Source organism: Miniopterus natalensis, chromosome 18 (genome assembly GCF_054644295.1).
Source record: "Miniopterus natalensis isolate mMinNat1 chromosome 18, mMinNat1.hap1, whole genome shotgun sequence".
Taxonomy (NCBI): domain Eukaryota; kingdom Metazoa; phylum Chordata; class Mammalia; order Chiroptera; family Miniopteridae; genus Miniopterus; species Miniopterus natalensis.
In genome coordinates, this window is record NC_142098.1 from 37,730,231 (window position 1) to 37,755,935 (window position 25,705).

At 53.9% G+C, this 25,705-nt stretch overlaps 1 protein-coding gene across 1 annotated transcript; it reads left to right on the forward strand.

Moving 5' to 3' along the window:
* The first annotated feature begins 14,787 nt into the window (after positions 1 to 14,787).
* On the forward strand, positions 14,788 to 25,304 carry CCDC9 (coiled-coil domain containing 9). Its single transcript, XM_016216742.2, has 13 exons — positions 14,788 to 14,936; positions 15,082 to 15,186; positions 16,776 to 16,877; positions 17,029 to 17,301; positions 18,717 to 18,800; positions 18,882 to 19,055; positions 19,620 to 19,801; positions 22,306 to 22,352; positions 22,457 to 22,589; positions 23,015 to 23,105; positions 23,193 to 23,616; positions 23,996 to 24,088; positions 24,858 to 25,304. Exons 1-13 carry the CDS (start codon positions 14,934 to 14,936, stop codon positions 24,959 to 24,961), a joined length of 1,815 nt encoding a protein of 604 aa, XP_016072228.2. The 5' UTR covers positions 14,788 to 14,933; the 3' UTR covers positions 24,962 to 25,304.
* Positions 25,305 to 25,705: the final 401 nt, after the last annotated feature.

Genomic DNA, 25,705 nt, shown 5'->3' on the forward strand with positions numbered 1-25,705 from the left:
TAGACATAAAAGACACTGGCCCCCAACACAGTCACAGTCACACCTGTGACAGGTTCCTGCTAGCTGGCTCACTGATGGGACACACTCCGGAGCAGGTGCACCTGGCCACACTTGCCGTAAATCTGGCGGGGAACCCAGGGCCAGAAGGAACCCCAGGCACCTGGCACGAACATGCCCAGGCAGCCCCTGCGCTGACTCTCACCCTGTCTTCGTGGGTTTCAGTTCCCTTTCCCTTCTCAGTTTCCCATTGTCACTCCTACCGCAACTCTGACTGGCTGACCTCTGTCCTTTCTTCCCCCAGGGCCCTGGGACTCTGTCTCCCCTGCATTTTCCATTCCCTCTGTGCCACACCTCTAACCAAACCATGTCACCACAGGGTGAGTTGCCTTTGAGTGCCCAGCACTGAGCTGTCCAAGAAGGGATGCCAGTCCTGAGTAATGGCGGGCTTGTCCAGGTGCTCAAACTCGGTTTCCTCCAGGGCCAGGTCCTTCAGTTTCCCAAGAGAAGCAGAAAGTGCAGACCTCACTTGAAATCTCCCTACTTTAAATATTGGGGACTGATTCAACCTCCCACCTTCCTTCCCTTCCCCCATTCATTCAGTCCCCCTTCCTTCATTTCTTCCTTTCAGTGTTTTTCAAACTGTGGGTCATGAGCAAACCATGGATTGTGAAATCACTTTTGTGGATCTTATTGCTTTTATTCAAGTTTATTGAGATATATTTACACACAATAAAATTCACTCTTTTTCAGGGTATAATTGGTGAGGTGCGACAAATGTGCACTGTTGTACACCATATCAATCAAGATTCAGAACATTTCTAACACCCCAAATACCTCCCTGTGTTCCTTTATAGTCAGTTCCTTCTACCTGCAACTCGAGTGGCTCTTGATCAGACTTTGAAAACAATATAGAATAGAGTATCATTAAAAAAAAAAAAAATCATGAGCCCAGCTGGGCGTCGCTCAGCAGTTGAGCATTGACCTAGGATCCAGGAATAGAGGTTCGATTCCCGGTCAGGGCACATGCCTGGGTTGCAGGCTTAATCCCCAGTGGGGGGCATGCGGGAGGCAGCCGATCAATGACTCTCATCATTGATGTTGCCCTCTCCCTCTCCCTTCCTCTCTCTGAAATCAATAAAGGTCTATTTTTTTAAAATCATGAAATCAAAGGAAAATATTATTTTGTGAAACAGGTCACAAAGAAAGTGTGTTTTTTTACTTTAAAGACTATGTTTAAAGACTTTTAAGAAATGGCACTTTAGACATTAAATGAGATCATGCATGGAAGTCATTGAGTGCAGTAGGCGCCTAATAAATGTTAGCATTTATCACTTGTGCAACTGGTTATTGTGAGTGTTTGCTCTGTGTCTGGCAGTGATGAAGTTAAGAGAGAGGCAGGCCCCAGCCCTGGGCTAGCCCACGGTCCAGTCTGTACCCCTCACTCACTGGTCAGTGCCCTCAAGCTGCCCAATCTAACTAAACACCAGGAGGCCAGATGTGCTGGAATAACTTTCTGAGAAGAAAATGAGTGTGAAGGACTGGAGGAATTTGACTTGGTGGGTAGGGGTGGGAGAGAGCAGGAGAGGGCCAAGAGTCACCAGGCCATAAGCAGTGTCACCAGTTAAGATCCTTCCCACTATTTAGTCCAGATCCTGTTCCAAATTATGATATCCTATCTTCCAAGACCAGACCCACAGCTGTGGCTCATCCCCCCAAAGCCTACAGGCAGAGCTCGCCTAGGAGAATTCGGTGTCTCTGTGGCATGAGTTAGAATTCCCAGCTCTGCCACCTACTGGCTGTGTGACCTTGGGCACGTGGTCATGTCTGTGCCTCAGTTTCTTCATCTGTGAGTTGGGACAATAAAGGGCCCTATCTCACAGCATTTTGCAGAGTGACAAGGTCAATAAAAGTAAAGCATTAGGGCCTAGCGGGTGCTTAATACATGTCACCCAGCTTTACTACTACCAGTGCGGGGGTCTACTGACTCTCTGAGAATCCAAACAAGGACTTTAAGCTATGACCCTTAGGTTGGGGCAGGGGTTTCAAACCAGTGGCCTGAGGGCCAGCCACTAGTGTGTTTGGCTTGAAGTGCACAGTTTCTCATTTGGAATAGTAATGCCTCTCAAAGAGACATTCAGCACTGTGAAGCGACAAAACACCCAGACTCTGGAGCCAGGCTACCTGGGTTCAAATGATGGTCTTGATCAAGTAGCTTCCCCCCTCTGTGCCTCAGTTTCTTCATCTGCACAAAGGAGATCCCCATAGGACCAAAAATTAAATGTGAAGATTAAATGAGCGCATATCTGTAAGGCACTCAGAACCGTGAGTAGGAGTAGCCTCCGAGTGAAGTGCTGGTTAAAGAAATGAATGTCCCAGCTAGTTTACTGCAGACCCACGCCCTTCCCCAACCTCTCGTGTGCCATTCTGGAAAAGTAGATTTCTCAGCACGGCAAGGAGTTGGGAAGGACTTAACTTTTCACTGCAGGGCCTGAGTCCTGGCTTTCCGCGGTGGGGAGGGGGCCTCCCGGGTCCCCAATGTGTAGCCGGCCTCCCAGACCCGGAGGCTGGACCGGAGCCGGTGGGGGCTGGGCGGGGGCGCCGGCGTCCGCAGGGTCCGAGAGGCCGGCGCGTGTGAAGGTTACCGCTCCCCGGCGGGGCGGGGGCCGCGCTGTTGCTGGGGTCTGCGGGGCCTGCCTGCGCCAGCGCCCCCCCTCCTTCCCGGCCAGCCAGTGAGCGGTACCCGCCGCCGTTGCCAGGGGAAACTCGCCGCCCCGTTACCCAGCAACAAGCCTGGCCCAACCAGGCGCGAGGACCCCCCAGGCCCCGCCCGCCGCTGCCCACCGCGTGCCCAATGCCAGGCGGGCAGAGCCGGCCCGGCTCCCGGAGACGGCGAGAGCGCTCATTGGTCGCTACCGCGCCCGCCCGCACGCCCGGATCTGGGGGAGCCCTCGGCGCGGGGGGCGGGGAGCCGGGCCCCCGGGAGCTGCCGAGCGCACGGCCTGCAAGCCTGCGGTCGGCCGGAGTGAGGTCCGGAGTGGCCACCGTGCCCCGCCTCCGCCCGGCCCCGCACTCCCGGACGGGGATGGGCGCTTGGGATGGGTGGGAAACTGGGGCTGCGGATCCCGTCCCTCCCCCAAGGAAGGTAGGCTGGAGTTGGCCTTGGGAAAACGGGGACCCAGCGTTCCCCTCCCCTGAGACCTGGGCATTCTGACCCCATGAAGACAGGAGCTGGTTGGACCCCCGAACAGGATTCAGGCATCGTGACTCTTGAAAACAGGAACTAAGGATCACCCATAAAAGGACTCAGGCGTCCTGACCCCAGAAAAGTAGGGGTGCCCCCGACCCCCCAAAGGACTCGGGCATTCCCTGCCCTGTGACAAAGACGATATGCGTCCCCCCCCCCAGGAGATGCTAGTTTCCCACCCCCAGGAAACAAGGGCTGAGGGTGCCCCCAGAAGGGGACGCAGGCCTGTCTGATACTATGAAAGTTAGAACTAACACCCCGCCTCCACCGGAAACAGGACTCGGGCTTTGGGTCCCCAGGCTCTGCCCCCTGGGCATCCCAGCCCTGGCTGTGTTTATATTGGAAGACCCTTGCTCCCTCCAATCTCCCTTCCCAGCAGTCGCCAGACCCTCAGGTGTCCATTTCATCCAGATGATCATCTGCCCAGCCCAGGGTGCAAACCTGCCAGCTCCCCTCCCCAGAGTCCTTTTCTCCAGGGTCCAGCTTGTTGATCTCCCAGGCATCTGACCCACAACCACCCCCTTTACTCCCTGGCACTCCATACCCTCACCCCACACCAGGGTCCCAGGCCTCATAGTGCCAAGGACCCTGGAATGGAAGCCCTGAGTCTCTCAGACCCTCCCCACCCCCCAGGCACCTGGCCGGGTGACCCAGCCTCTCACAGTGGTCCAGAGGGTGTCCGGGGGTTCCCAGGACCCTAGGTCTGGAAGATCCACTCCCCCAGAACCTTTACTTGGCCAACAGGGATCCCAGCTTCAGAGGACCCTGACGTGAGCCCCCAGCCACTCCAGAGAGGCTCAGATTCCTCAGTCTCCGTCCCAGGGAGACCCAAGGCAGCCAAGTTCCCCCAGCTCCAGACCCCAGCGAGCCCAGGTGCAGCCCGCCCCTTCCCTGGTACCTGGGGGGGGCGGAGTCGAGGATTACTCAGCCTCCAGAATGAGGCGATGACATCATCCTGGGGGGGGTTGACTAATGGCCTCGCTGGGGGGGCGGGGGCGGGGAAGTTTACCCGGTAACAGCGGCTGCCGTTAGGCCCCGCCCCTGGGGAAGGGCCGAGAGGGGGAGGCATAAGCACACACACGCGCGCGCGCGCCCGCACACACACACACACACACACACACACACACACACACACACACACACACACAAAGTCCACTCAGCATCCCCTCCCCCAGTATCCCACATCAAACACATCTTACTGGGACAAGGGCAGGGATGGGGGGTGTTTGTGTGACTGTTTGTGTGCTGGAGAGTCCTCTGTAAGTTTGTGGAGTCAGTGTGCTGTGTGTTAGGGTGTTGGCATATGAGGGTGGTGGTTGTGTCAGGGTTCTGTGTGTGTGACTGTGTCACTGTGCTATTGTGTATCGGTTGTGTGTGCCAGTGGGATGGTATTGTGTGTCATGGGGCAGCTGTGACTATGTGATTGTGTGTCAGTGTGCTATTGAATGATGTTCTAGTGTCTTATGTGTGAGTGTGATGGTGTATCGATGTGTTGTTTGTGTCAGTATGCTGTTTTGTGCAATGTGCTGGTGTGCATGGGTGAGACAGTGTGTCCATGTGATTGTGTTTGTGTGACATTGGGATTGTGTAAGTGTGGGAATGATGTGTTAGCAAGAAGGTCTGTGAACATGGCGTATCACTGTATTGTGTTAGTGTGGTTGTATCACTGTAATGCTACATTGATGTGGTTGTGTCACTATGATTGTGTCTGTGCAATGCTGTGTGTCAGTGGGACTGGGTGTGTATGCCATGGTGGATGTGCGTGTGTGTGTACAATGCTGCATGTCCATGGGATTGTATGTCCACTGTGTCAGTGGAATTGTGTTATGTTGTGTGTGGTGAGTATGTTGTGTGTCACTATGATAGTGTATGCTAATGTGCTTTGCCATGTATGGGGAAGTCACGCATGTGTGCCACTGCTGTTGTGTGTGTGTGTACAATACTCCGTATAGTGGGATTGTGTGTGTAACTGTCATTGTAGCTGAAATATTGTGTGTCCATGTGACTATGTGTTATAGACAGTATATGCACCTTGCAATGTTGTGTGTCATTGTGATTATGTGTGTCATTGTAAGTGTATCACTGTGTTTCTGTTTGTCAGGGTGATGTTGTGTGTCCATGGGACTGTATACACAGCTATATTAATGAGGTTGTGTGTCTGTGCAATGTTGTGAGTCACCGTGATTGTGTGTGTCACTATGGTAGTGTGTGTGTCGGGGCCAATTGGCTGTGGACTGTGAGGGTGTCACTGTGATCACGTTTGTCACTGATATTATGTTCTAGGGACTAAAGTCATCAAGACTGCATGTGTCTGGGTGATGCTGGATGTCAGTGTGGTTGTGGGTCTGGGCAATGCTGTGTGTCCTGGGACTGTATTTGTGTCCCAGAGATTTTGGTTGTCAGTGTGATGCTGTGTGTTTCTGCGTTTCTGGGACCGTGTATTTGTCACTGTGTGTCACTGTGATTGCGTGGGGAGGCTCTGCTGCGTGTCTGGGACAGCGTGTGTGTGTGTGCGTGTGCGTGTGTGTGCGCGCACTGCGATTGTGTGTCGGCGTGCTGAGCCGGTGTCGGGGGAAGGTGCGCGCGTCTCCAGGCCTCCTGCCCGAGAACAGCGGCGCTGCGCTCTGATTGGCTGCGGCCTCGCCAGTGAGAAGCGAGCGAATCCTGCGGTAACTTGGTAACTCCGGACTCGGCCGCCGCGGGGCTGGGGCTGGGCTGGGCCGGGGCCGCGAGGGCGTGGGCGCGCCCCGCCCCATCTCCCGCAGGGCGCACCCCTGCAGGCGACCCCAGCCCGGGCGCCCCTCCCTGGCTCCCCCTCTTCCCACTGGCTCCCCAACCTACCGATCTGTCCCCTTGACTCCATCTCTGCCACTCGGCTAGGTCTCTCTGTCTCTCCATGTATGTCTCTCCCTATCTCTGTGTCCCTGTACCTCTAGCTTTGTTTCTGTCATCCACCGCTCATCCTTGTCTCTCCTCGGTCTCTGTCTCCACCATCTCTGTTTCTCCTTGTCTCCCCCAACTCTTCCTGTCTCCCTCTCTCCATTTCTGTCCCTCCATCTACTTTCTTTCCTGGGCTGTCTCTTCTCTGTGTCTGTCACTCCCTCCTCTGCCTCAGTCTCCCCATCTTTATCTCTCCTTTCCTTTGTCTCTCCCACTTCTTGTCTCTGTCTTTACCCCCCTCCCTTCCCCCATCCCCTCTCGGCTTCACTCCCACAGCCATGCTTAGAATTCACTTTTCATTCTGCGGAGGCGGCCAGGAGACCCCTCTCTGCTTCATCCTCGCCCCTTCCCGCAGGCCCCGGCTTCTGGCAGCAGGCCACACGCAGGGCAGACTTCAGGAAGGACTTCCCGCCTTGGTTCAGCACCCGGGCTTTATCACTCGGGCCAGGCGGAGGCCGGGCGGCCCCGTGGCTTCCGGAGGCGCCCGGGCGGGATGAGCTCACTGCGAGTTGGCTAGGATTTCATCAGCTTCCTCTGCTGGAGTTACCCCCGCTCCTCAGCCCGCGCGGCTGCTGGGCGCATCCACCGGGCGCCTGCTTCCCTCTAGTGGCGGAAGGCGAGAGCGCAGGCGCCACGGAAAAAGCCCACTTTTGCTAGGGTGTCACAGGCTCAGGAATGCTGCAAATCTGAACCCACGTAATCCTCACAGCAATCCCATGAGATAGAGACTATTTTAAATCCTGTTTACAATGGGGCAACTGAGGTCAGAGAATTGAGGTCGGCCTCCTAAGGTCACACAGCAGGGGAATGGAGCCTCTGGGCTTCCGTAGGGAGAGAAGGGGATGCTTGAAACCAACAAGACAGATGCCAGTGGTCATTCATTCAGCAAAGACTTACCAGGGCATCCTCTGTGCCAGGCACTGTTGTGGGCACTGGGGATACAGCAGTGAACAAAACAGACAAAATCCCTGCCCTCATGGGGCAGATACTCTGGACTGGGGGAGACAGACAATGAAAAACACAAGCAACAATACAAAGTGAGTCTTGAAGTAGAAACGGGGAGCAGAGAGGGGGCTGGAGAGTGTTGACGGGGGTCTTCTTCACTAGGATGTCCAGGGAAGGTCTTCCTGAGAAAGTGATAGTTGAGTAAGGGTCCAGAGGAGGTGAGGGAGCAGACAGTGCCCCAAGGGAAGGGCGGGTGCAAAGGTCGTGAGGCCAGAGCGGGCGTGTCCAGGAAGGTGCGGAGCTATTGGGCACCCAGAAGAGCTGGGAGTGAGTGAGGAAAGGGAGGAAGCGCGGGAGAGGAGGTCCTGGGGGGGGGGGGGGGCGGGGGGTAGATCATGGCGAGGACTTTAACTTTTGCTCTGAGCGAGATGGGAGCCGCAGGAAGGTTCTGAGCAGAGAAGGGAGGGGATCTAATTTAGTTCTTACAGGCGCCCTCTGGCGGCCAAGTGGGAAACAGGCTGAGAGCAGAGAGCAGGGAGCCCAATTAGGGAGAAGAGCTCAGACTGGGGTGGTGGCCACTGCTCCAAAGTGAAAGCTGTGGGGTCAGACTGAAGGTGGAGTCCATGGGATTAACTGAGGCACTGGGTGTGGATGTGGGGGGAAAGGAGATTGTGAGGAGCTCCAGAGTTTAGCCGGAGCAGCTGGAAGGATGACGGGGCCGAAGTAATAATAATAACTGCAGCTCTCACATTCTGCGCACCTGCTGTGTGCCTGACTTCGTTAAATCCTCTTGACTATCCTGAGAAGCAGGAGGTGGAGGTGGGAGATGTGGTATGGTTCTGGATTTATTTAGGTTTATGTATTTTGAAAGGAAAATCGACATGATTTAATCAGTAGCTATTTGTGGAGTTGATGGATAATAGCAAACCATCCATCGGGGTGTGTGTGTCTGGCACCGTCCTCAGCATCTTACCTACTTATCACTCAGCACTTTACTTGATGCTTGTGCTGCCTCCTCCAGGCAAGACCCCCTGATTGCCTCCCTGTCTCCCCCTGGGCTCACAGGAGGTTATCTTGTTTGTACCTCGGACTTTGCAGATTGTGTCAGAGAATGTGCTGCTCTTTGCCTCCTATCAGGCCTGGCTAGGCCTGCCTCAGTCTCCCTTTCCATCTTACAGCTGGTGAATGGAGCCACCATATTCCCCCCCCCAGAACACCCCTATAATCACCTAGCTTGCCCCCGCATTTCACTCTGGTCTCTGCTCAAATGCACCTCCTCGGAGAAGCCTTCATGGACCATCTCTGTCCTCTCACCCTGCCTTATTTTGCTCCACAGCACTCTTATTACACATTAACTTGTTTAGCTATTCATTGTTTGCCTCCTCTTGGAGACAGTGAGTTCCATGGCGGCAGGGACATGCCTCCAGCACAGCTGTATACTCGAATCCCCATTTTACAGATCTAAAAACTAGAACACGGCCAGGCCTAAGTAGGTTTTATGTTTCAAGAACCATAGGGTGTCCCAAAAAATGTATAAACACTTTGAATAATTATAAAGGCAGTGTTTATTAAAATACATTTTATTTTCAAAATTGAGCTATCAGCTGTTAAAGTGTGTATATATATTTTTGGGACACCCTGTGTTTATTAAATAAATGTCCCGCGGCTAAAGCGGCAGGAGGTGCGCCATGCCGCCCTCTGGTGGTGAATAGAAAACTTGCACCGTGGACGACGGCCTGCTTGGCTATCAAATTTCTACCAGATCTTTATGTAGCCTGGTAATTCTGGAATAATGCTAGATTTTAACTCCGTTTCACATATACACACAAAAGTATTTTTAGATTTATTTTCTGAGCTTTCAAATTTCATTTTTGTCCCTGGCTGGGTAGCTCAGTTGGTTAGAACTTTGTCCCAATAGGCCAAGGCTGCGGGTTTGATCTCCTGTGAGGGCACATACAAGAAGCAACCAATGAATGCATGAATAAGTGGAACAACAAATCAATGTCTCTCTCTAAAATCAATTAAAAAAAGTTAAAATTGCCCAGCCGGGCGTGGCTCAGCTGTTGAGCATCCACCTAGGATCCAGGAGGTTGAGGTTCGATTCCCCATCAGGGCACATGCCCGGGTCTCGGGCTCAATCCCCAGCAGGGGGCGTGCACGAGGCAGCTGATCAATGACTCTCATTGATGTTTCTCTCTCTCTCTCCCTCTCCCTTCCTTTCCCTGAAATCAATAAAGATATATTAAAAAAATAAAAATAAAAAGTTCAAATTTTCAAAATTCTTGAAAACGTTGTTTGTAAAACTCGTAAATCCCAAGGGAAAAACTCCATGTACTCAGCACTCCGGGGAGGAAACGGAAGCTTACAAGCGCCAGGACCTCCCCTCGGGCCCCTTGGGCGCCGCCCCTGGACGCGGCCCTGCCCGCCGTGGAACTCCTGCTACCCGCAGCCACGCGGCGCGCCCCTCCGTCAGCGGCTCTGCCACTCGGCCGGCTGCGCGGTTTGTCCCCGCCGCGCAGGCAGGGTGGCTGTTTCTTGGCTGTATAGTGCTCCGTGGCCAGGGCGCCGCTCGGGGTGGGACTCTCTAGTCCGCTGTCGGTGGCATTCCAGTTGCTTCCAACCTGGGGCTGTGTTGGTTTGGCTGGGCTGCCATCACAAAGCAGCCCAGACTGGGGGGTTCAACGACAGAAATTCCCTTTCTCCTAATTCCGGAGGCTAAGATGTCTGAAATCAAGGTGTTGGCAGCAAGGCTTTCTCCTGAGGCTTCTCTCCTGGGCTTGTAGATGGCTGCCTTTTTCTTCCTGTGTCCTTACAGGGTCCCCCCTCTGTGTGGGTCTGTGTTCAGATCTCCTCTCAGAAGGACATCAGTCATGGTGGATTAGTGCCCACCCTAATAACCTCATTTTCACTTAATTTCTTCTGTAAAAAGGTTGTGTCCAAATAAGGCCGCATTCGGAGGTATGGGGCTTAGGACTTCAACATATAAATTGGTGGGGGGACACCAATCAGCTCATAAGAGGGGCTACTGTGTTCAAGATGCTATGGACATTCTGGCACATGACATGGCTTGCGGTGAACACGTGCGTGTGTTTCTGTTGGGCATAACCCACAACCTTGGTGTATTGGGACGATGCTCTAACCAACTAAGCTACCCAGCCAGGGCTGCAACTACTTCTTTCTAGGAAAAATTGCACTATGTTTTATCCAGAAATCAACCGTTTGTGATAATCGTGCCCCACTGCAACCCCACTTCTGGTATCAAAGTCACATCAGAGAGTTTCACTAGAGCACCTTGTGTTGATCTGCTGTCCCAGCTGCTGCGTTGGCGAGCATGTGCGTGCACACACGCACGCACGCACGCACGCACACACACACCCCTTTCTCAAAATCTCAAAGATAACAGAAGGCATTGACAATATTCCATTGGTGACTTTTCAAATTGTTTTATACGCAAACATATTCATTGTAAGTAGGTGAAAGCGTTTGACCATTTCTTTGTTTTCCAGTGTAGCTGCATGAATGCATTTTTACATGTTTTGCTTTATTACAAATTACTTTCATTTCTTCTTTATGTTAGTTTATTATATTGATTTTTTTAAATGTATGCAGGCAGGATGTACTATCTATGCATCTCATTTCAAGATAGTAAAAGTGGTGTTATGAAAATAGTTTCTGTCATAAAGGGCTTTTGGGAAACTGTGGGGTTGGGGCCTGCTGGTCTAATGGGTTAGGGAGACTGTGAAGGCTCCACGAGAACTGGGCTACTTTAGTTGTTCAATATGTATTGAGAGCTACTGTGTGCAAGGCCCTGTGCTGGACAGTGCTAGGGACACAGTGGTGACAGAGACAACCCCAGCCCTTCCCCTACAGGGCTCAGAGTCTGGGGAGATACAGACCTGTTCCTGGACAGTGAGGACCCTTAGTGGGCTGGGCTGGGCTGGGCTGAAAGGATCTAGGGGGAGTAGGACAGCCCAGAGGGCGACCTGCCCGAGCCTGGGTCAGGGAGGGCTTCCTGGAAGAGGTGATATCTGAGCTGAGCCTGGAGGATGGTGGGACTTAACTAGAGGAAAAGGCTGGGAAGGGTGTTCCGAGCAGGAGGAACGGTCTATATCAAGGCCCAGACAAGAGGGGAAATGTGCTGTGTTAAAGGAACCAAATATTTGTTCAGTGTAGCTAGAGAAGAGTTTCTCACCTCAGCTCCATTGTGCCTGGGCAGCCTCTTTCTATCTGCAGTGATGACTTTACAGTGAAGGATAAGCTCCTGGCCCCTCACTTCCATGTTCCACAGCCTGGGAGGTGCCCTTGAAGTCTTGCACTTTTTTGTTTGTTTTCAAGAGGGCTTCCAACTTGTGTAAACTTCATGTCCTACATAACCTGGGTCCACCTCTGTTCATTTTTACTTTATAGTAAATTAACTTTGATCCAGCAATTTGTCTTTTTAGAAGTCATAAATAGTCTCCATTTATTGAGAACTTACACCATTTCAGGCCTTGTGCCAAGCACTTTATATGTATTAATTCATTGATCCATTGAATTCGGTACAACAAACCTAAGAGGGAAGTGTCACAATCTCTATTTTACAGATGAAAAAGCTTAAATCCAGAGAAGTTTCCTATATTTCCCAAGGTGACACAGTCAGTAAATGACAGAGCCAGGGTTCAAACCCATGCCTCTGGCTTCAGAGTTGAGTCTTAATCATAATAGTATGAATTCTTTTTGAGCAAAGTTATAGATCATGTGCCCATAAGACATGTGCTTCTAGAAGTTCAATGCAGCATTGGGGGCAATCTCCCCAAATTGGAAACTACTCAGACGTCCACGAGACCAAGTGGGGCAAATATGGACCATCTACAGGATGGAATATTACCCAGCAGTTTAAAAGGTTGTGAACCATCCCTTGTTAAGTTAAAGGTATAGAATTTTAGTGCAGTATATCTACTTTTTGTTTTATTAAAAAGGCAAGAAAATGCTAGTACTAAAGATTTACTCATTCAACAAATATTTTTTGTTGGAGGCACTGAGGACGCAGCATGGTATAAAACAGATGATGTAGTACGGAAGACAGACTGTTGACAAGATAAGTAAGAGATATGGTGGTTTAGAAGGTGAACAATAAATAGAGAAATAAAGTTGGAAAAGGAAAAGGGATGGGGGGTTTTGCAATTTTTAAATGTGCGGTTTCAGCGAACACCCCTCTGAGGAGGTGATATTTGGATAAAGAGCTGAAACAGTAGCTGTATAAAGGGCAAGGGACTACCAGGTACTTCCACTTTCCATGTTTTAAATCACAAAATAAAATTACTGGCAACTTCAGGGAATCTGGTCTGTGCACTTATAACTGTCATCACCTCCAGTAAGGGTATTACATAGCATTTATCATCGCTTAAAATAATTGGTTTATTATGTCTAAGTTTTGGTTAATGCATAATGCCCTGGACTCAGCCAAATCCAGCTGATCCTTTTCTGAGCCTCTTCCAGTTTCTGGAATACACCAGGCTCACTCACCACAGGGCCTTTGCGCAGACTGTGTGTGCTCTGCCTGGACAGCTTCCCCCTCTCACCCTCAGGCCTCTCCTCCTGCCCCTCTTACAAGACCTCTGTCACATTTCTGTTTCTGTTTTCGGTTATTTCACATTTACTTGTGCCTTCGCTCTTGAGGGTCGGGATGTACCTCGTTCATCACTCTGACGCCTCCTCATTCCCTGAAGCACAAGCTTGGCAGGTCAGGCTTCCAGGAGTCACTGACCAGTGCCTGGCAAGCACCTATTTCTTGGAACCAGGAAATAAAAGGAGCATGCAGAGGCCAGAGACAGGGGATGGTGTCTCCTTTCCTTAGAAGAAGGTAATCCAGGCAGAAGGAAGTTGAAGAAACTTGCAGAACACCCTTGCGGACCAGCTCGACCCACTCGCGTCCATCCGTGGGGGCGCGGCGCCTTTAAGGATCCCGGAAATGGGCCGCAGGACCGGAAGTGACCCTCTTTATTTCCCCTTTTCACGTGGTGCTGGCGGGAAGTGACGCGCGCGGCCCGGGAGCTGCGGACGCGGAGGCCGACGGAGCGGGAGTCGTGGACGCCGCGGGGTCTCCGGGACAGGTGACCGGGAGAGGGGGCCAGGAGCGCGCCCGGAGAGGGCGGAGCCTGGCGCCCCACGTGGGTAGAGCGAGCGCGGGCAGGGGAGCGAGCAGCCCGCGGAGGCGGGGTCAGAGTACTCTGCGGGGGGCGGGGACAGGACGCCCACATGGGCAGCTGAGAGGGGCGCTGGCGGGGCGGGACGTTAGCGAGTGGGCAGGGCCCCAGCGGGCCCGGAGCATAGACGGGCACCTGGGGTTGAGGCCGAAAAGTTGTGCCCGCGCTAGGGGGCGGGGCCAAAATGTTGCTCCGAGAGTTAGGGGGCGGGGCCGGGACGTTGTCTGAAAACGCTGGGGGCGGGGCCAGAAAGTTTTGCCTGATCTGGAAGTGGGTCCTGAACGTTGGGGGGTAAGTCAGGGGCGGGTCCAGAAGCTGACGTAAAGGAGGGGCGGGGTCAAAAAGTTGCGGGGGTGTGTTAAGGGGAGGGGCCAGGGCAGGGGAATACTGGGGTGGAGCCAGAAAGTTTTGCTGAAGCCCGGGGCAAGGTCAGAGCATTAGCCCGGAAGCGGGCTGCCCCTTAGCTGGGGGTGCCGGGGGCGGGGCCAGATCTTGACTCGACCAGGAGAGGGCGGGAGCCAGGGGGCGTGGCTAGAAGGTCGGTTGGGCAAATCGGAGGCGTGGCCAGTGATAGGTGGCGAGCCGGGGGCGGGGCCGGCGTAATAACGCGAGAAGGAGGGGCGGGTTCCAGCTGTTGCCCGGGGACCCGGGGGCGGGGCCAGAGGTTCGCTTGGGAAGTCGGAAGCGGAGCCAGATCACTGTCAATGACGAGAGAGTGTGGGCGGGGCCAGAAAGTTTGTCCGGGCGGCGGGGCGGGCCGTGGCCTTCCAGACCCGGTGGATGCTGGAGCTTTTCCCTGTTTAGTCACGGGCGGGTCGGGAATTTTGTGCGCGTCGGGGCAGGGAGACTATTCACTGGGGAGGTCGGCCCAGGCTCAGGAAGCCTCTCCGGTGGGTACCGGGCCTGTTCTCAGAATCTTTGCAGGGAGGAAGCTGCATTTTTCTCGGGATGGTGGGGACTTGGCTGGGACAACCCCGAGGCAGGCGTGGGTTTAGAATGTTCTCTGAGAGTTGGGGCAGCCTCTAGGAGTGGGGTTTGAGCTTTTTTAGAGTGGAGCGGATATCTAGAATGTTCACAGGGATGTGAGCGGCACCACAGTGGGCACAGGGAAGTGGACCTGGAACTTCCTTGCACAGGTTGAGGGGAGAAGATGTAGCTAGAGCTCTCTTGAGATGGAGGCCCGGGTTAAAACTCTCAGCAAAGGGGTGTGGAAGCTGGACTAGGGAACTTCGTTTGGAAGGAAGCAGTGTTAGGTGGTTTCTTAAGCGGTGGAATGGGGCCAGAACTTTCCCAAGGTGGGTGTGACTCTGGTGTTTACAAGGAAATGGGTGGGTCCAAATGTTCACCCGGGACAGAGCCTAAAATTTTTCAGGTAAGGGGCGGGCTGGTATTTCAAGAAGAGCACTTGAGAGTGAGGGCTAGAATTCTCTTGGGGTGCAGGGGTGTGTGTGTGTGTGTGTGTGTGTGTGTGTGTGTAGGACCCAGGATGGGAGGAGAGGAAGCAGATTGGGGGAGCATTGGCCTTAGTTCTGCTCCTTCTGCCCTCAGGAACCCCCAGTGCTGTGTCCAGATTCTGTGGGGAAGGTTTGCTGGCACGCTGGCCCCACCCAGCCAGTGGAATGGTGAGATGGCAAATTTGGAACCTGAGCTTTAGAGCAGGGGACTTGGGAGGAGGGGCCCCAGGTGCCAGACTAAGACCCTGGATTGAATGGCACTGGGGTAGGTATAGGTTTTTCTTACTGCCTCTCAGCTGTCTCTCTATCTCAGTCAGCCGCGCTGGATCTGAAATCGAAGGAGGAGAAGGATGCTGAACTGGACAAGAGGATCGAGGCTCTGAGGCGGAAGAATGAGGCCCTCATCCGGCGCTACCAGGTGCCCTAGCCCTGCCCTGGGAGACCCCACCCCCTCTCCTCCCCGCAGTGAGTTTCCCTCACCTCTCCCTTCCTTAAAACCTTTTCATGGTTCCCCTTCACTCTCAGGATAAAAGCCAAAGGCCTTAGCCTGGCAATCCTTCCTTCATGCCATTATTCCATCATCCATTCACAAATATTCACCAAGATCTTCACTGTACCAGGCCCTGTGCTGAGTGGTTTTGTGGAAACAGCTGTGACTGAGACAGCCAGGGACCTACCCTTCCAGGGTTAACAGTCCAATGGGGGCACAGAGCTGTGTTCAATCAGTGATGACCCAGGTGGGCAAGGCTGGGATCTTTAGGGGTCTTTGAGAGCCCAGAGAGGGCTCTTTCCCAGCCTGGAAGATATTAGGGATGGCTTCCTGGAGAAGGGGATTTTGAGACCCGAAGGGTGAGTAGACATTAGCCAGTTGAAAAGTAGAGCAGAGCATGTTTCAAGCAGAGGAAACAGTTTGTGTAAAAACTTGAAGCTTAAAGTTAGAGGGTCAGTTGGGGAATATTAACCTGTAGAGGTCAGCAGAGGCCAGGCTAAGAGTTTGGACTTTTTCTTGAGGGCACTGAGGAGCTATGGAGGGCTTTGAGAGGAGTGGAGCCAGGTCAGAATACCTTTTTAGGAAGACCCCTCTGGCTGCTGTGTGGTGGTGGATGAGAGGAAGCGATAGTGGAGACCAGAGGCCAAGGAGGAAGGTGCTTGGCTTGGGACAGGGCTCTTAGGAGGCACTCAGAGACTGATGGGCAATGGTGGGAGTTAGGGAGGAGTGGGGAGAGTCCAGGTCAAGGCCCAGGTCCCTGCCAAAGGTGACAGAGTAGGTGGTGGAGCTGTCCCAGAGATGGGGCCTGGGAGGAGGATGCAGTTTCACTGACTCATTCTTCATTCACTCCTTCATTAAGAAAAAAAAGCATATTGAGTTTCTGTTGTGTGCCAGGCAGTGTTCTAGGCTCGGGATATACATCAGTGAACAAAACAGACAGATGTCCCAGTCCCCAGTCAGATTCTGTTGCAGGGGGAGGCAGACAATAGGCAAAATATACATAAGCCAGGTATGAACAGGGGAAGGGGTGGGAGATGGTGGGGAGCTGGTTTCTATAAGCAGGTCAGGGAAGGCCTCCTTAAGAAGGGAAACATTTGAGTGAAGACCTGAAGGAGGTGAGAGACTGAAGGATCTCTGGGGGAAGAGTGTTTCCAGCAGAGAAAACAGCAAGTGCAAAGGCCCTGAGGCAGTTCTGAGCCTTGTATGTTCTAGGAGCAGTGAGGAGGCTAGAGTGAGAGGGAAAGAGGGTGGGAGATGAGGTCAGGGTGGAAAGCAGGTCAGATCATAGACCTGTGGCTCTTACACAGAGATGGCACCACAGGAGTGTCTGAGCAGGGGAGCAGTGTGCTGCAGTTTGGGGGAAGATGCTGAAGGTTCTGAGGTCACCAGCTTTCTTGCCTAGCGCCCAGGAGAGAGGCCTGGGCTGGGGCCAGACTTGGGAGAAATTCAGGGGGCTGTGGGATTCCAGCCGTGCGCAGGACCCCTGACACTCACCTACCTCTGATGTTTGCTTCTAGGAGATTGAGGAGGATCGTAAAAAAGCTGAACTCGAGGGCGTAGCCGTGACAGCTCCCCGGAAGGGCCGCTCGCTGGAGAAGGAGAATGTGGCAGTTGACGTGGTGAGCCCCACACCAGGATGGGGAAACCAGAGGACAGGGAGCCCTTCTAGCTGCCCCAGACCTGTGGATAGCCTCCATCCTGGCAGCTCCCCTGGGCCATCCCAGTCTCCCTGCTACAGTGACTGGACTCTTCCTCTCTCCCCACTTCTAGGAGAAGAACCAGGGTCCTTCCCGGAGGTCTCCTGGGACCCCTCGGCCCCCAGGGACCAGCAGGGGAGGCCGGACTCCCCCCCAGCAGGGAGGCCGGACTCCCCCCCAGCAGGGAGGCAGGGCAAGCACGGGCCGGGCATCCCGCAACTGGGAGGACAGTCCTGGGGAGCAGCCTCGTGGAGGAGCTGGGGGCCGCGGCCGCAGGGGCCGGGGCAGAGGGTCCCCTCATCTCTCAGGAGCTGGAGATGCCTCAGCTGCCGACCGCAAATCCAAGGTAGGAGCCAGGAAGGAGCTCGGTGCCTCTAGCTGAGGCGCTCTGTTATCGTTTCTCTCTCTTCCTACCGTCAAATAGACTATTTGCCGGTTTGTCCATCTTTCTGTGTCTGGCTTTCAGCGTCTCCATCCGGCTCTTTCCGGCTCCGTCTCTCCTCTTCCTGACCAGAGGCTGTGTGTACTCGCCCTGTCCCTTTCTGTTTTCCCTTCTTTTGCCTTCTGGTGTTTGCTTGCCCACCTGCCTTCCCTCTCCCATTTCTTTCTTCTCTTACTGGCACTGGCTGGCTGGCTCTGATGGACTCTGTGTCTGGCGAGCTCTGTCCAGTGCATGTGCTTTCTCTCTCTCCCTGTCTTTCTCATTCCCTGGCTTTGTTTGTGGAGAGCAGTGCTGTGACTACTGTCAGTGCCCTGACACGCAGGTTAGCGGGTGGGAGGCTGTCCACCATACTGGCTCAGAGCCTGCCATGGACTTGGGGGCACCATGGCTCTACCTGTTCCCTGTCCTGGGGCAGCTCACTTCCCTCTGGAAGCTTCTGGGTTCTCACTCTTAAGCAGGAGAAATACCTGTTTTAAAGGTTATCATAAACATCCTGTGACACTGATACCCTCTGAGGAAGTGCTCAATGAGCGAGACTTATGGATGTTTATTATCTGTACATGCTAAGCTGCTATAATAAAAAGACCCCAGTTAAATCAAGTAGAAGTTTATTTCTCTCTTGTATGTTGAGCCCTGGGAATGAAAACATCATCTCTAGCAGTTTGGCCTCGTGCTTGCATGAAATTCTGTTGTTATGGAGGAAGGAGAGAACCGATTGTGGAGGTTCACCAAGCCAGGTGCCAAGTTATTACTGTTATTACTGTCAGTATTACTGTGTGACCGTCGTGTGTCCGGGTCTCCAACCCCTCTCCCAGGTTCAGTGTTTTGCTAGAATTCCCGGCTGAAATACATGACAATGGAAGGATTCAAAGCAAAATCAGCCAAGAGGAAAGGGTACCTGGGTTGAAGTCTGGAGGAGAGCAGCTCGCCCAGTGGGGCCACACAGGCTGCACGTAGTTCCTCGGGCATTGAGTTGTGACAACGTACAGGAAGGGTTGTCTACCAGGGACTCATTAGAGACCTACAGCCCAGGGTTTTTATTGGGGGCTGGCCATGTAGGTCTTCTCCGCTTGGTATATATCCAAATTCCTGACTCCAGTATAGCATTCAGCGTACACCAAACTCATAGCACAAATCCAGGCACAGCGAGCCCCCCTTATCAATTAACCGTTTAATGCTGGAGCCAAATTCCGAGACACCAGCCCGGGGCTTGCCTTTAAAGCAGGCCTGTCTGAGGAGCCACTCAGGCCTGTCATGTTAACTCCTTAGCACAGAAGGGTCGTGTGGTTCTTCCTGACACCTGGCGTCTGTCCCCGCAGGAGTGGGAGGAGCGGCGCAGGCAGAACATCGAGAAGATGAACGAAGAGATGGAGAAGATTGCGGAGTATGAGCGCAATCAGCGGGTCAGTGCCAGGGGGTCAGTGCTGGTGGGGCACGGCCACCTGGGCTGGGCGAGCTGCCAACCCCGATCCCTGTGCCCGCAGGAAGGCGTCCTGGAGCCCAACCCTGTGCGGAACTTCCTGGACGACCCCCGGCGGCGCAGCGGGCCCCTGGAGGAGCCTGAGCGGGACCGCCGGGAAGGCAGCCGCCGGCACGGGCGCAACTGGGGGGGTCCCGACTTTGAGCGGGTGCGCTGTGGCCTTGAGCAGGAGCGGCAGGTGGGTGCCAACAGCTGGGCACGCTGGGCCACGGGCCATTCTGCAGCCGGAATCTCACTTCAGCGGCAAACGTTGCTGGCACACCCGTGCTGAGCGCTACTCAGCAGCCAGCGACACAGAGCAGGGAGAGGCAACATCTCCCAGGTTTCACCCCAAGGCACTTGGTTCTGGTGCCAGGACCACACTGCTTTCTTTTGGCAATGTCCTCTCATTCCTAATATTACTAATGTTTACTGCCCAACTGGGTATGGGCACTGTCCTAAGGGTTTTAAACAAGGCAAAGCCCCTGCCCTAATGAAGTTTATTCTCGTGGGAGCTAAATGGATGGATATATAATGAGACGTCAGATAATTCCAAGTGTTGTGAAGAAAATCCAGCAGGATGAGGGGATAGAGAGATTTGGCCTCTGAGGAGGTGGCACATGAGCAGACCTGGTTCTGATCTCTGTCGCCTCCTGTGTGACCTTGAGCAGGTGGCTGTACCTCTGAGTTTGGAGAACATGGGGTAGAGGTAGAGTGGGGTGGGTGGTGGAGTAGTGTCCTGACTGCCTGTGTTGTGGACCAGGGCCGCCGGGCCGGCCTGGGTGGTGCCAGTGACATGACGCTCTCCATGACGGGCCGGGAGCGGTCAGAGTACCTGCGCTGGAAGCAGGAGAGGGAGAAGATCGACCAGGAGCGGCTGCAGAGACACCGCAAGCCCACCGGCCAGTGGCGGCGGGAGTGGGATGCTGAGAAGACCGATGGGATGTGAGTGTCATTCCTGCTCGCCCGTTTGGCTCCTTGACCTGGGCCCTGACTTCCAGCTCCTTTGACTGGCTCTGGTTTCTCATCCTGTGTATCAGTTAGCAATCGCTATGGCAGTGCTGTGTAACCACCAGATCTCAGTCACGTATAAAAGCATTTCTTTCTCACGTGTTCACAGGTCAGCTGGGCTCAGCTGAACCAGGCTGGATGTTCAGCTGTGGGTCTGGTGGGGCTTGGCTTCTCGAAGCAGGCTGAACTCAGTTCCACTCCACACGTGTTCTTTCTGAGGTTCAGGCTGAGGGGAGCAGGTCATGACTTAGGCAGATGCGCCAGAGGGAGAGTGGGCACTTTCCCATTCTGTTAGCCAACAGACCCAGCATCTTGGGGCGGGAACTTAAACTGACCACTATAGCAGGTGGTACTGCTGCGACTCTATGGCTGAAGGCGTGGATGTAAACTCTCACGCGGGGAGGGCAGGAAGCATTGCTAACAGTGATTAGACCTTTGCACCCTCCCTTCATTCCTCTAATTTGCATCCGTCAACCCAAACTCCTTATCCCAGTGCCATTGTTACCCTCAGGTCTCACTTTGTCCCTTTTCGGGTCCAGGAAAAACCCAGTTAGTCACACTTAAAGCTAAGACATCTTTGCATCATTGACAGGAGGACCAGCTTCCGTATCAAAGATGGCAGAGTTTCTGAAGGAGCTGACAAACGACAGTCTTAAGATCAGCATCTGTAGTTTTTATGCCATTGTCTGTCCTTTGCTACATTGGAAGATTTCACACCTAGAAGTCTATTTTTTAAATTCTTACTCAAGGATATGCTTAGAGAGGAAGGGAGGGAGGGAGAGGGAGGGGAGAGAGAGAAACATTGATGTGAGAGAAACATTGATTGGTTGCCTCCTGTACTCACCTCAAGCAGGGATTGAACCCAAAACCTATGTGCTCTGACCAGTAATTGAACCCGCAGTCTTTTGGTGTATGGTACAATGCTCTAATCAACCAAGCCACCCAGCCAGGGCCACATCTAGAAGTTTTATTTTTGATGCTGGCTTGAGAAAAAAGGGGCTCTTGTCTGTGTACCTGGTGGTCAGAGCATTTATTTTTGGATTGTGAGCTAAGCTTGTGCAAGTGTGAGAAATACAGGGTGAGGCAAAAGTAGGTCACAGTTGTGAGTATGAGAAGCAGAATTCTTGTATTATTTATTAATTACTGTATTTTCTATACAAACAACTGTAAACCTACTTTTGCCTCACCCTCTATTTTGCACAGATATTGTCGCTGATCATTCTAAAGCGTAGGCAGCTGGGCTTTTGGGGAGATGTTCTCAGGGGTTAAGAATGAGAAAGTAATTATTTTTCTCTCGTGTCCCTAGAGCAGCCTGCAACCAATCTCATGTATTAACACGTGTGTATTGACTTCATTAGCAGGTGTTTTTGAGTCCCTCATATGTGTCATGGAAGGTTCTAGGTGGTGGGGATACAGCAGTGAATAAAACTCTTCTGGCTTCGTGGAACTTAGAATCTAGTGGGAAAGATGGGTCATGGCTAGATCTAATGTCAGGTCGTGAAGAGTAATAAGCAGAGTACGCAGAGGGATGGAAGCTGTAGCTTCAGACTTAGATAATATATGTAATAAGATATGATTATTTTAGATGGAGATTTAGGAAGGCCCCTGAGCTGAGATCTGAAGGAGGTGAGGGAACAGGCCACTAAAAGATCTGGAGAAACCCTGGATGGGTAGCTCAGTTGGTTAGAGTGTCTTCCCAATACACCAAGGTTTCAGGTTCAATCCCCAGTTAGGGCACACATACAGTAATCAACCAGTGAATGGGTGGAACAGCAGATTGATGTTTCTCTCTCTCTCTTTCTCTCTCTCAAATCAATTTTTTAAAAAATATCTAGAGAGCCCAGCCAGCGTGGCTCAGTAGTTGAGCATTGACCTATGATCCAGAAGATCGTGGTTTGATTCTCTGTCAGGGCACATACCCAGGTTGCTGGGGGCTCTATCCCCAGCAGGGAGCGTGCAGGAGGCAGCCAATCAATGACTCTATCATTGTTGTTCCTGCCCCTCTCTCCTTCTCCCTTCTCTCTGAAATCAGTAAAAATATATTAAAAAGAAAAAGATCTGGAGAAGTGTCCCAGGAGCAGCAGGTGCAAAGGCCCTGAGGCAGGAGCTCCACGTTGTAGGAGAACCTGTTTAGCAGGGAAGGTGAGAGGTAGTAATAGGCAATGGGGCCAGACAGGAAGTTAGGGATCATATACCTTCCAAATTTTTGTTGTGGGGGGTCAAATACTGAATTTTTTCTTTCTGTATTTGTTAGGATGTCAAAATTGCCTCTTGTCTATCCCCCTTCTAATCAGTAACCCCCCCTCTCATTGACCATGTCTTCTCCTATGATCTTGATTTCTGACCCTGGCACCCAACTCTCCCTCTTAATCTCTCCCCAACCCTCTTGCTTCCATTGTTCCCCCAGCAGCCTACTCACTTCTTTTCTCTTTCCCCAGGTTCAAGGATGGCCCAGCCACTGCCCTTGAACCATCTCACCGCTATGGTGAGTGGGTGTCCCTGGGTGGGGTGAGGCAGCTGGCTGGGCCAAGTGTGGGGGTGGTTTGTGCCATGTCCCCCACCCCCAACTCCCCCTGGGTTCTGTTGCAGATGACCAGGCCTGGGCCCGGCCCCCCAAGCCCCCCACTTTCAGGGAGTTCCTGTCCCAGCACAAAGCTGAGGTCAGCCGCAGGAAGAGGAAGGGCAGCCGAGCCCAGGCTAAGGCAGTCCCCCGTGCCTACAGGTGGGGAGACCCCTTCCCTGGGCATGTGTGCACTCCCAGGAGGTTGTGTGGCCCTATACTGGGTCGTTCTCTGACTTGTGTATTTGTGGGTCTGTGTTCTTTTGGGCACTTGTCTTTCTGCGGGGTCAGGTGCTTGGTTTCAGGGGTTGGGGCCTGTCTCTCTCCTTTACGATCATCTGCCCCCTTCTCTTTTCCCACCCATTTCCTCTTCTGCCACCTGGTCCCTTCCTTCTGTCCCGACACCTGAAGACATGCACCTGCCATTTCTTCCTGAGTGCTCCAGCATGCCGAGTCTCATCTGGAAACCCTGCAACTCCCCCCCCAATGTTGAACTTTGTATCTCTTCTCTGGGGAGGAGTGGGAGGTGGAAGCCCCTTCCTCCTGTCCCCCGCAGGTGTCATGACCCTTTCCTCTGACCTCTCCAGTGACCATGATGACCGCTGGGAGATGAAGGAGGCAGAGTCCCCAGCCCCCGAGGCCCCACAGCCCACTGCCCCCGAGGAGACGCCCACACAGGTCAGGAGGACTGTCATCCCTGGGCAGGAGGTGTGGGGGTGCTCAGAGCCCCCACCTTCTCTTCAGCCTGCCTTGTGTTGCCCACAGCTGCCTGAGACCCCAGCCCCTGTCCCACGGCCTCCTGAGGATCAGGGGGAGGAGGACATGGGGGAGGACGAGGAATGGGAAGATGTGAGTGAGGAAGAGGAGACTGAGGCAGAGGCCGAGGAGGAGGCCGAGGAGGAGGAGGAGGAGGAGGAAGAGGAGGAGGAGGCTGCGGTGGCGGAGGCGGAGGCGGAGGCGGAGTCGGAGACGCCAGCCCAAGACCACCATCCCCAAGGATCTGAGCCCACTGGGAGCCCCAGCAGTGAGCAGGCCAACAAAGAGCCCTCGGGCCCTGAGGAGCCCCTGCCACTTCCCCAGTCCCCTGCCACACCGTCCAGCCCCTTCTCACCCCCTGGGGGCCACCAGCCTGTGTCTGACTGGGGTGAAGAGATGGAGCTGAATTCTCCCCGGACCGCCCTCTCTCCGGGTGAGGCCTGGCCTTTTGAAAATGCATGAAGCTGGCTGCTTGTGTGTGCGTTCAAAGGGTGCATGGGTGGGGGGGATCCTCGGGCTGGGCCCTGGGATCCCGTGTGCCCCACTGCCCTGGCGGCAAGGGAGGACAGCCCATGCCCCTGTGTGCACTGTCCATACCCATCTCTGGAATGCCCAGCCCCAGATACTGCCCCTGCTCTGGACCATCCCAGAGCTCCCTCCCCAATAAAGAGTTCACATTCAATGACAGTCACATTCAAATGACATTCCCCAGGTGTGTCCTTGAACTGCCTCTCACTCCCTTGGGTCCTTCTGTCTTGGGGTGGCGGCTACTTGGAGGGGGAGGGGCTTGACTGAGCCTCCTCCTTCCCCAGGAGGTGACCAGCCAGCCCCTGCCTCCCTGGAGAGTGAGCCCAGCCTCCCAGGAACCCAGAAAACTGAAGAGGAGGGGTCCGAGGCAGCTCCAGGTGGGGGCTGATGGGCCCTGGAGGTGGCTGCTTCCTTCCGTGTCCTCTGGGGCGAGGGGAGGAGGGCTTGGTGGGGGGTTGAGGTTAGGATGCTGGGGTGGCTCTGGAAATGGAGCCAAGGTCAGGGGATGGAGCTAAGGGAAGGATTAGAAATTTAAATAGACTTTTTTAAAAAGATGGGGAGGGGAAGTTTAATGGATTTAGCTGTGAGCCGGATTAGATTTTTGAGGTGTAACCAAGAGGGGTAAATTAGAATAGAAATGCGGGCCCGATTGGAACATTGGGTCCAACGGAGTAGTAGTGAGGCTGAACCCCGCCTCTCTACCCCCACGCCGTGGAAGCCAGATTGTGAAGCAGGAGAGGGATTAGGATTTGGGAGCCCAGCCAGGGAAGGTCTGGGTCGACCTCAGGAGGCCCACAAGGGCACAGGAGGGCAGGTACAGTAGGGCGGTCACAGGGAAGTAGATTTAAACACATGAGGTGGGGATGGGCTGGGGTGTGAAAGGACAGTTTAGGGTGGTGGGTGAGGCCAGGCTGCCCTAGCGCTTTATGTTTTGGCCAAGTGACCGTGATCTCGCTATACCAGTTTATTTTCTCGATTGTAAACAGGGTTCTGCTGCTTTGTGGGTTCACTGCGAGGATTGGAGGCTGCGGCCCCTGAACTATTTAGTGCGGAGATGACTAGTCAAACTCAAACGAGATGAGGGGCGGGGCTAGACGGGTTTTCCTGGGACAGTTCCCCTCCGTTGACCCCTCCTTTTCTCCCCAGAGACGGGCCCCGAGGGCCAGGAGACTGCGGAGATCACCGACTTCCAGAGGGTGCGTTTCTGCAAGGTGGTGGCGGCCGCCCCACCCCCCGGGGCCGCCCGCTGACCGCTCCTGCCGACTCTGCACTAACTTCCCGCAGCCTCGCTCCTCTGTCCTTTGCTTCTGCCACACTCCAGCCAGGAGAGGGTTAAATGTAAGGGGGGAGGAGCCAGGAACAGCGAACGGGGTAGGGCCAGGGCAACAAATGGGGGGCGCCTTGGCACCTCAATGGCGGAGACGCCGCCGAGTTACCACCTAATAGAGGTCATGGCGGGTAGGTGCTAGTCTTCGGGATGAGTTTCCCGCCTCCAGGAGATTACATCTAAGGCATGGCAACTAGCAGGTGACTCTTCGAAGGACTTGAATTACTTGGCCACCAGTTGTGTATTAAACGCAGCGCTTTCGCTAACCTTTGAACTGTATTTCTGGCGGGGGCCGCCTGGGTCGCTGTGCTTGGCAGGCTTTTCCGTGGCGGAAGAGGTGGGAGGAAAGGGTCTTCCTTCCTCCACTCCCCTGATACGTCTTCCCTCCCCCCTCCCACAGGCCTCCCCGAATTCCTGAAGACGCAGCTGGGAGGGCACTGAAGCTTCCCCGCCTTAATGGGGAGGGGGCGGCAGGAGGGGGTTAGTGTGGCCCTCCAGGCTGTGGTCTCATCCCTGAAGCCCACTCTGGACCCCACGGCTTAGGGAGAGGGAGAAATTGAAGGTGGTGGGGGAGGAGCTAAGGAAGGGGCATGGTTGGGGTGTGGGGTGGAGCTGCAACTTCGGGCCACCTCTGGAGGAGGAGGCTGGTCCTTGAGGGCGTGATTAG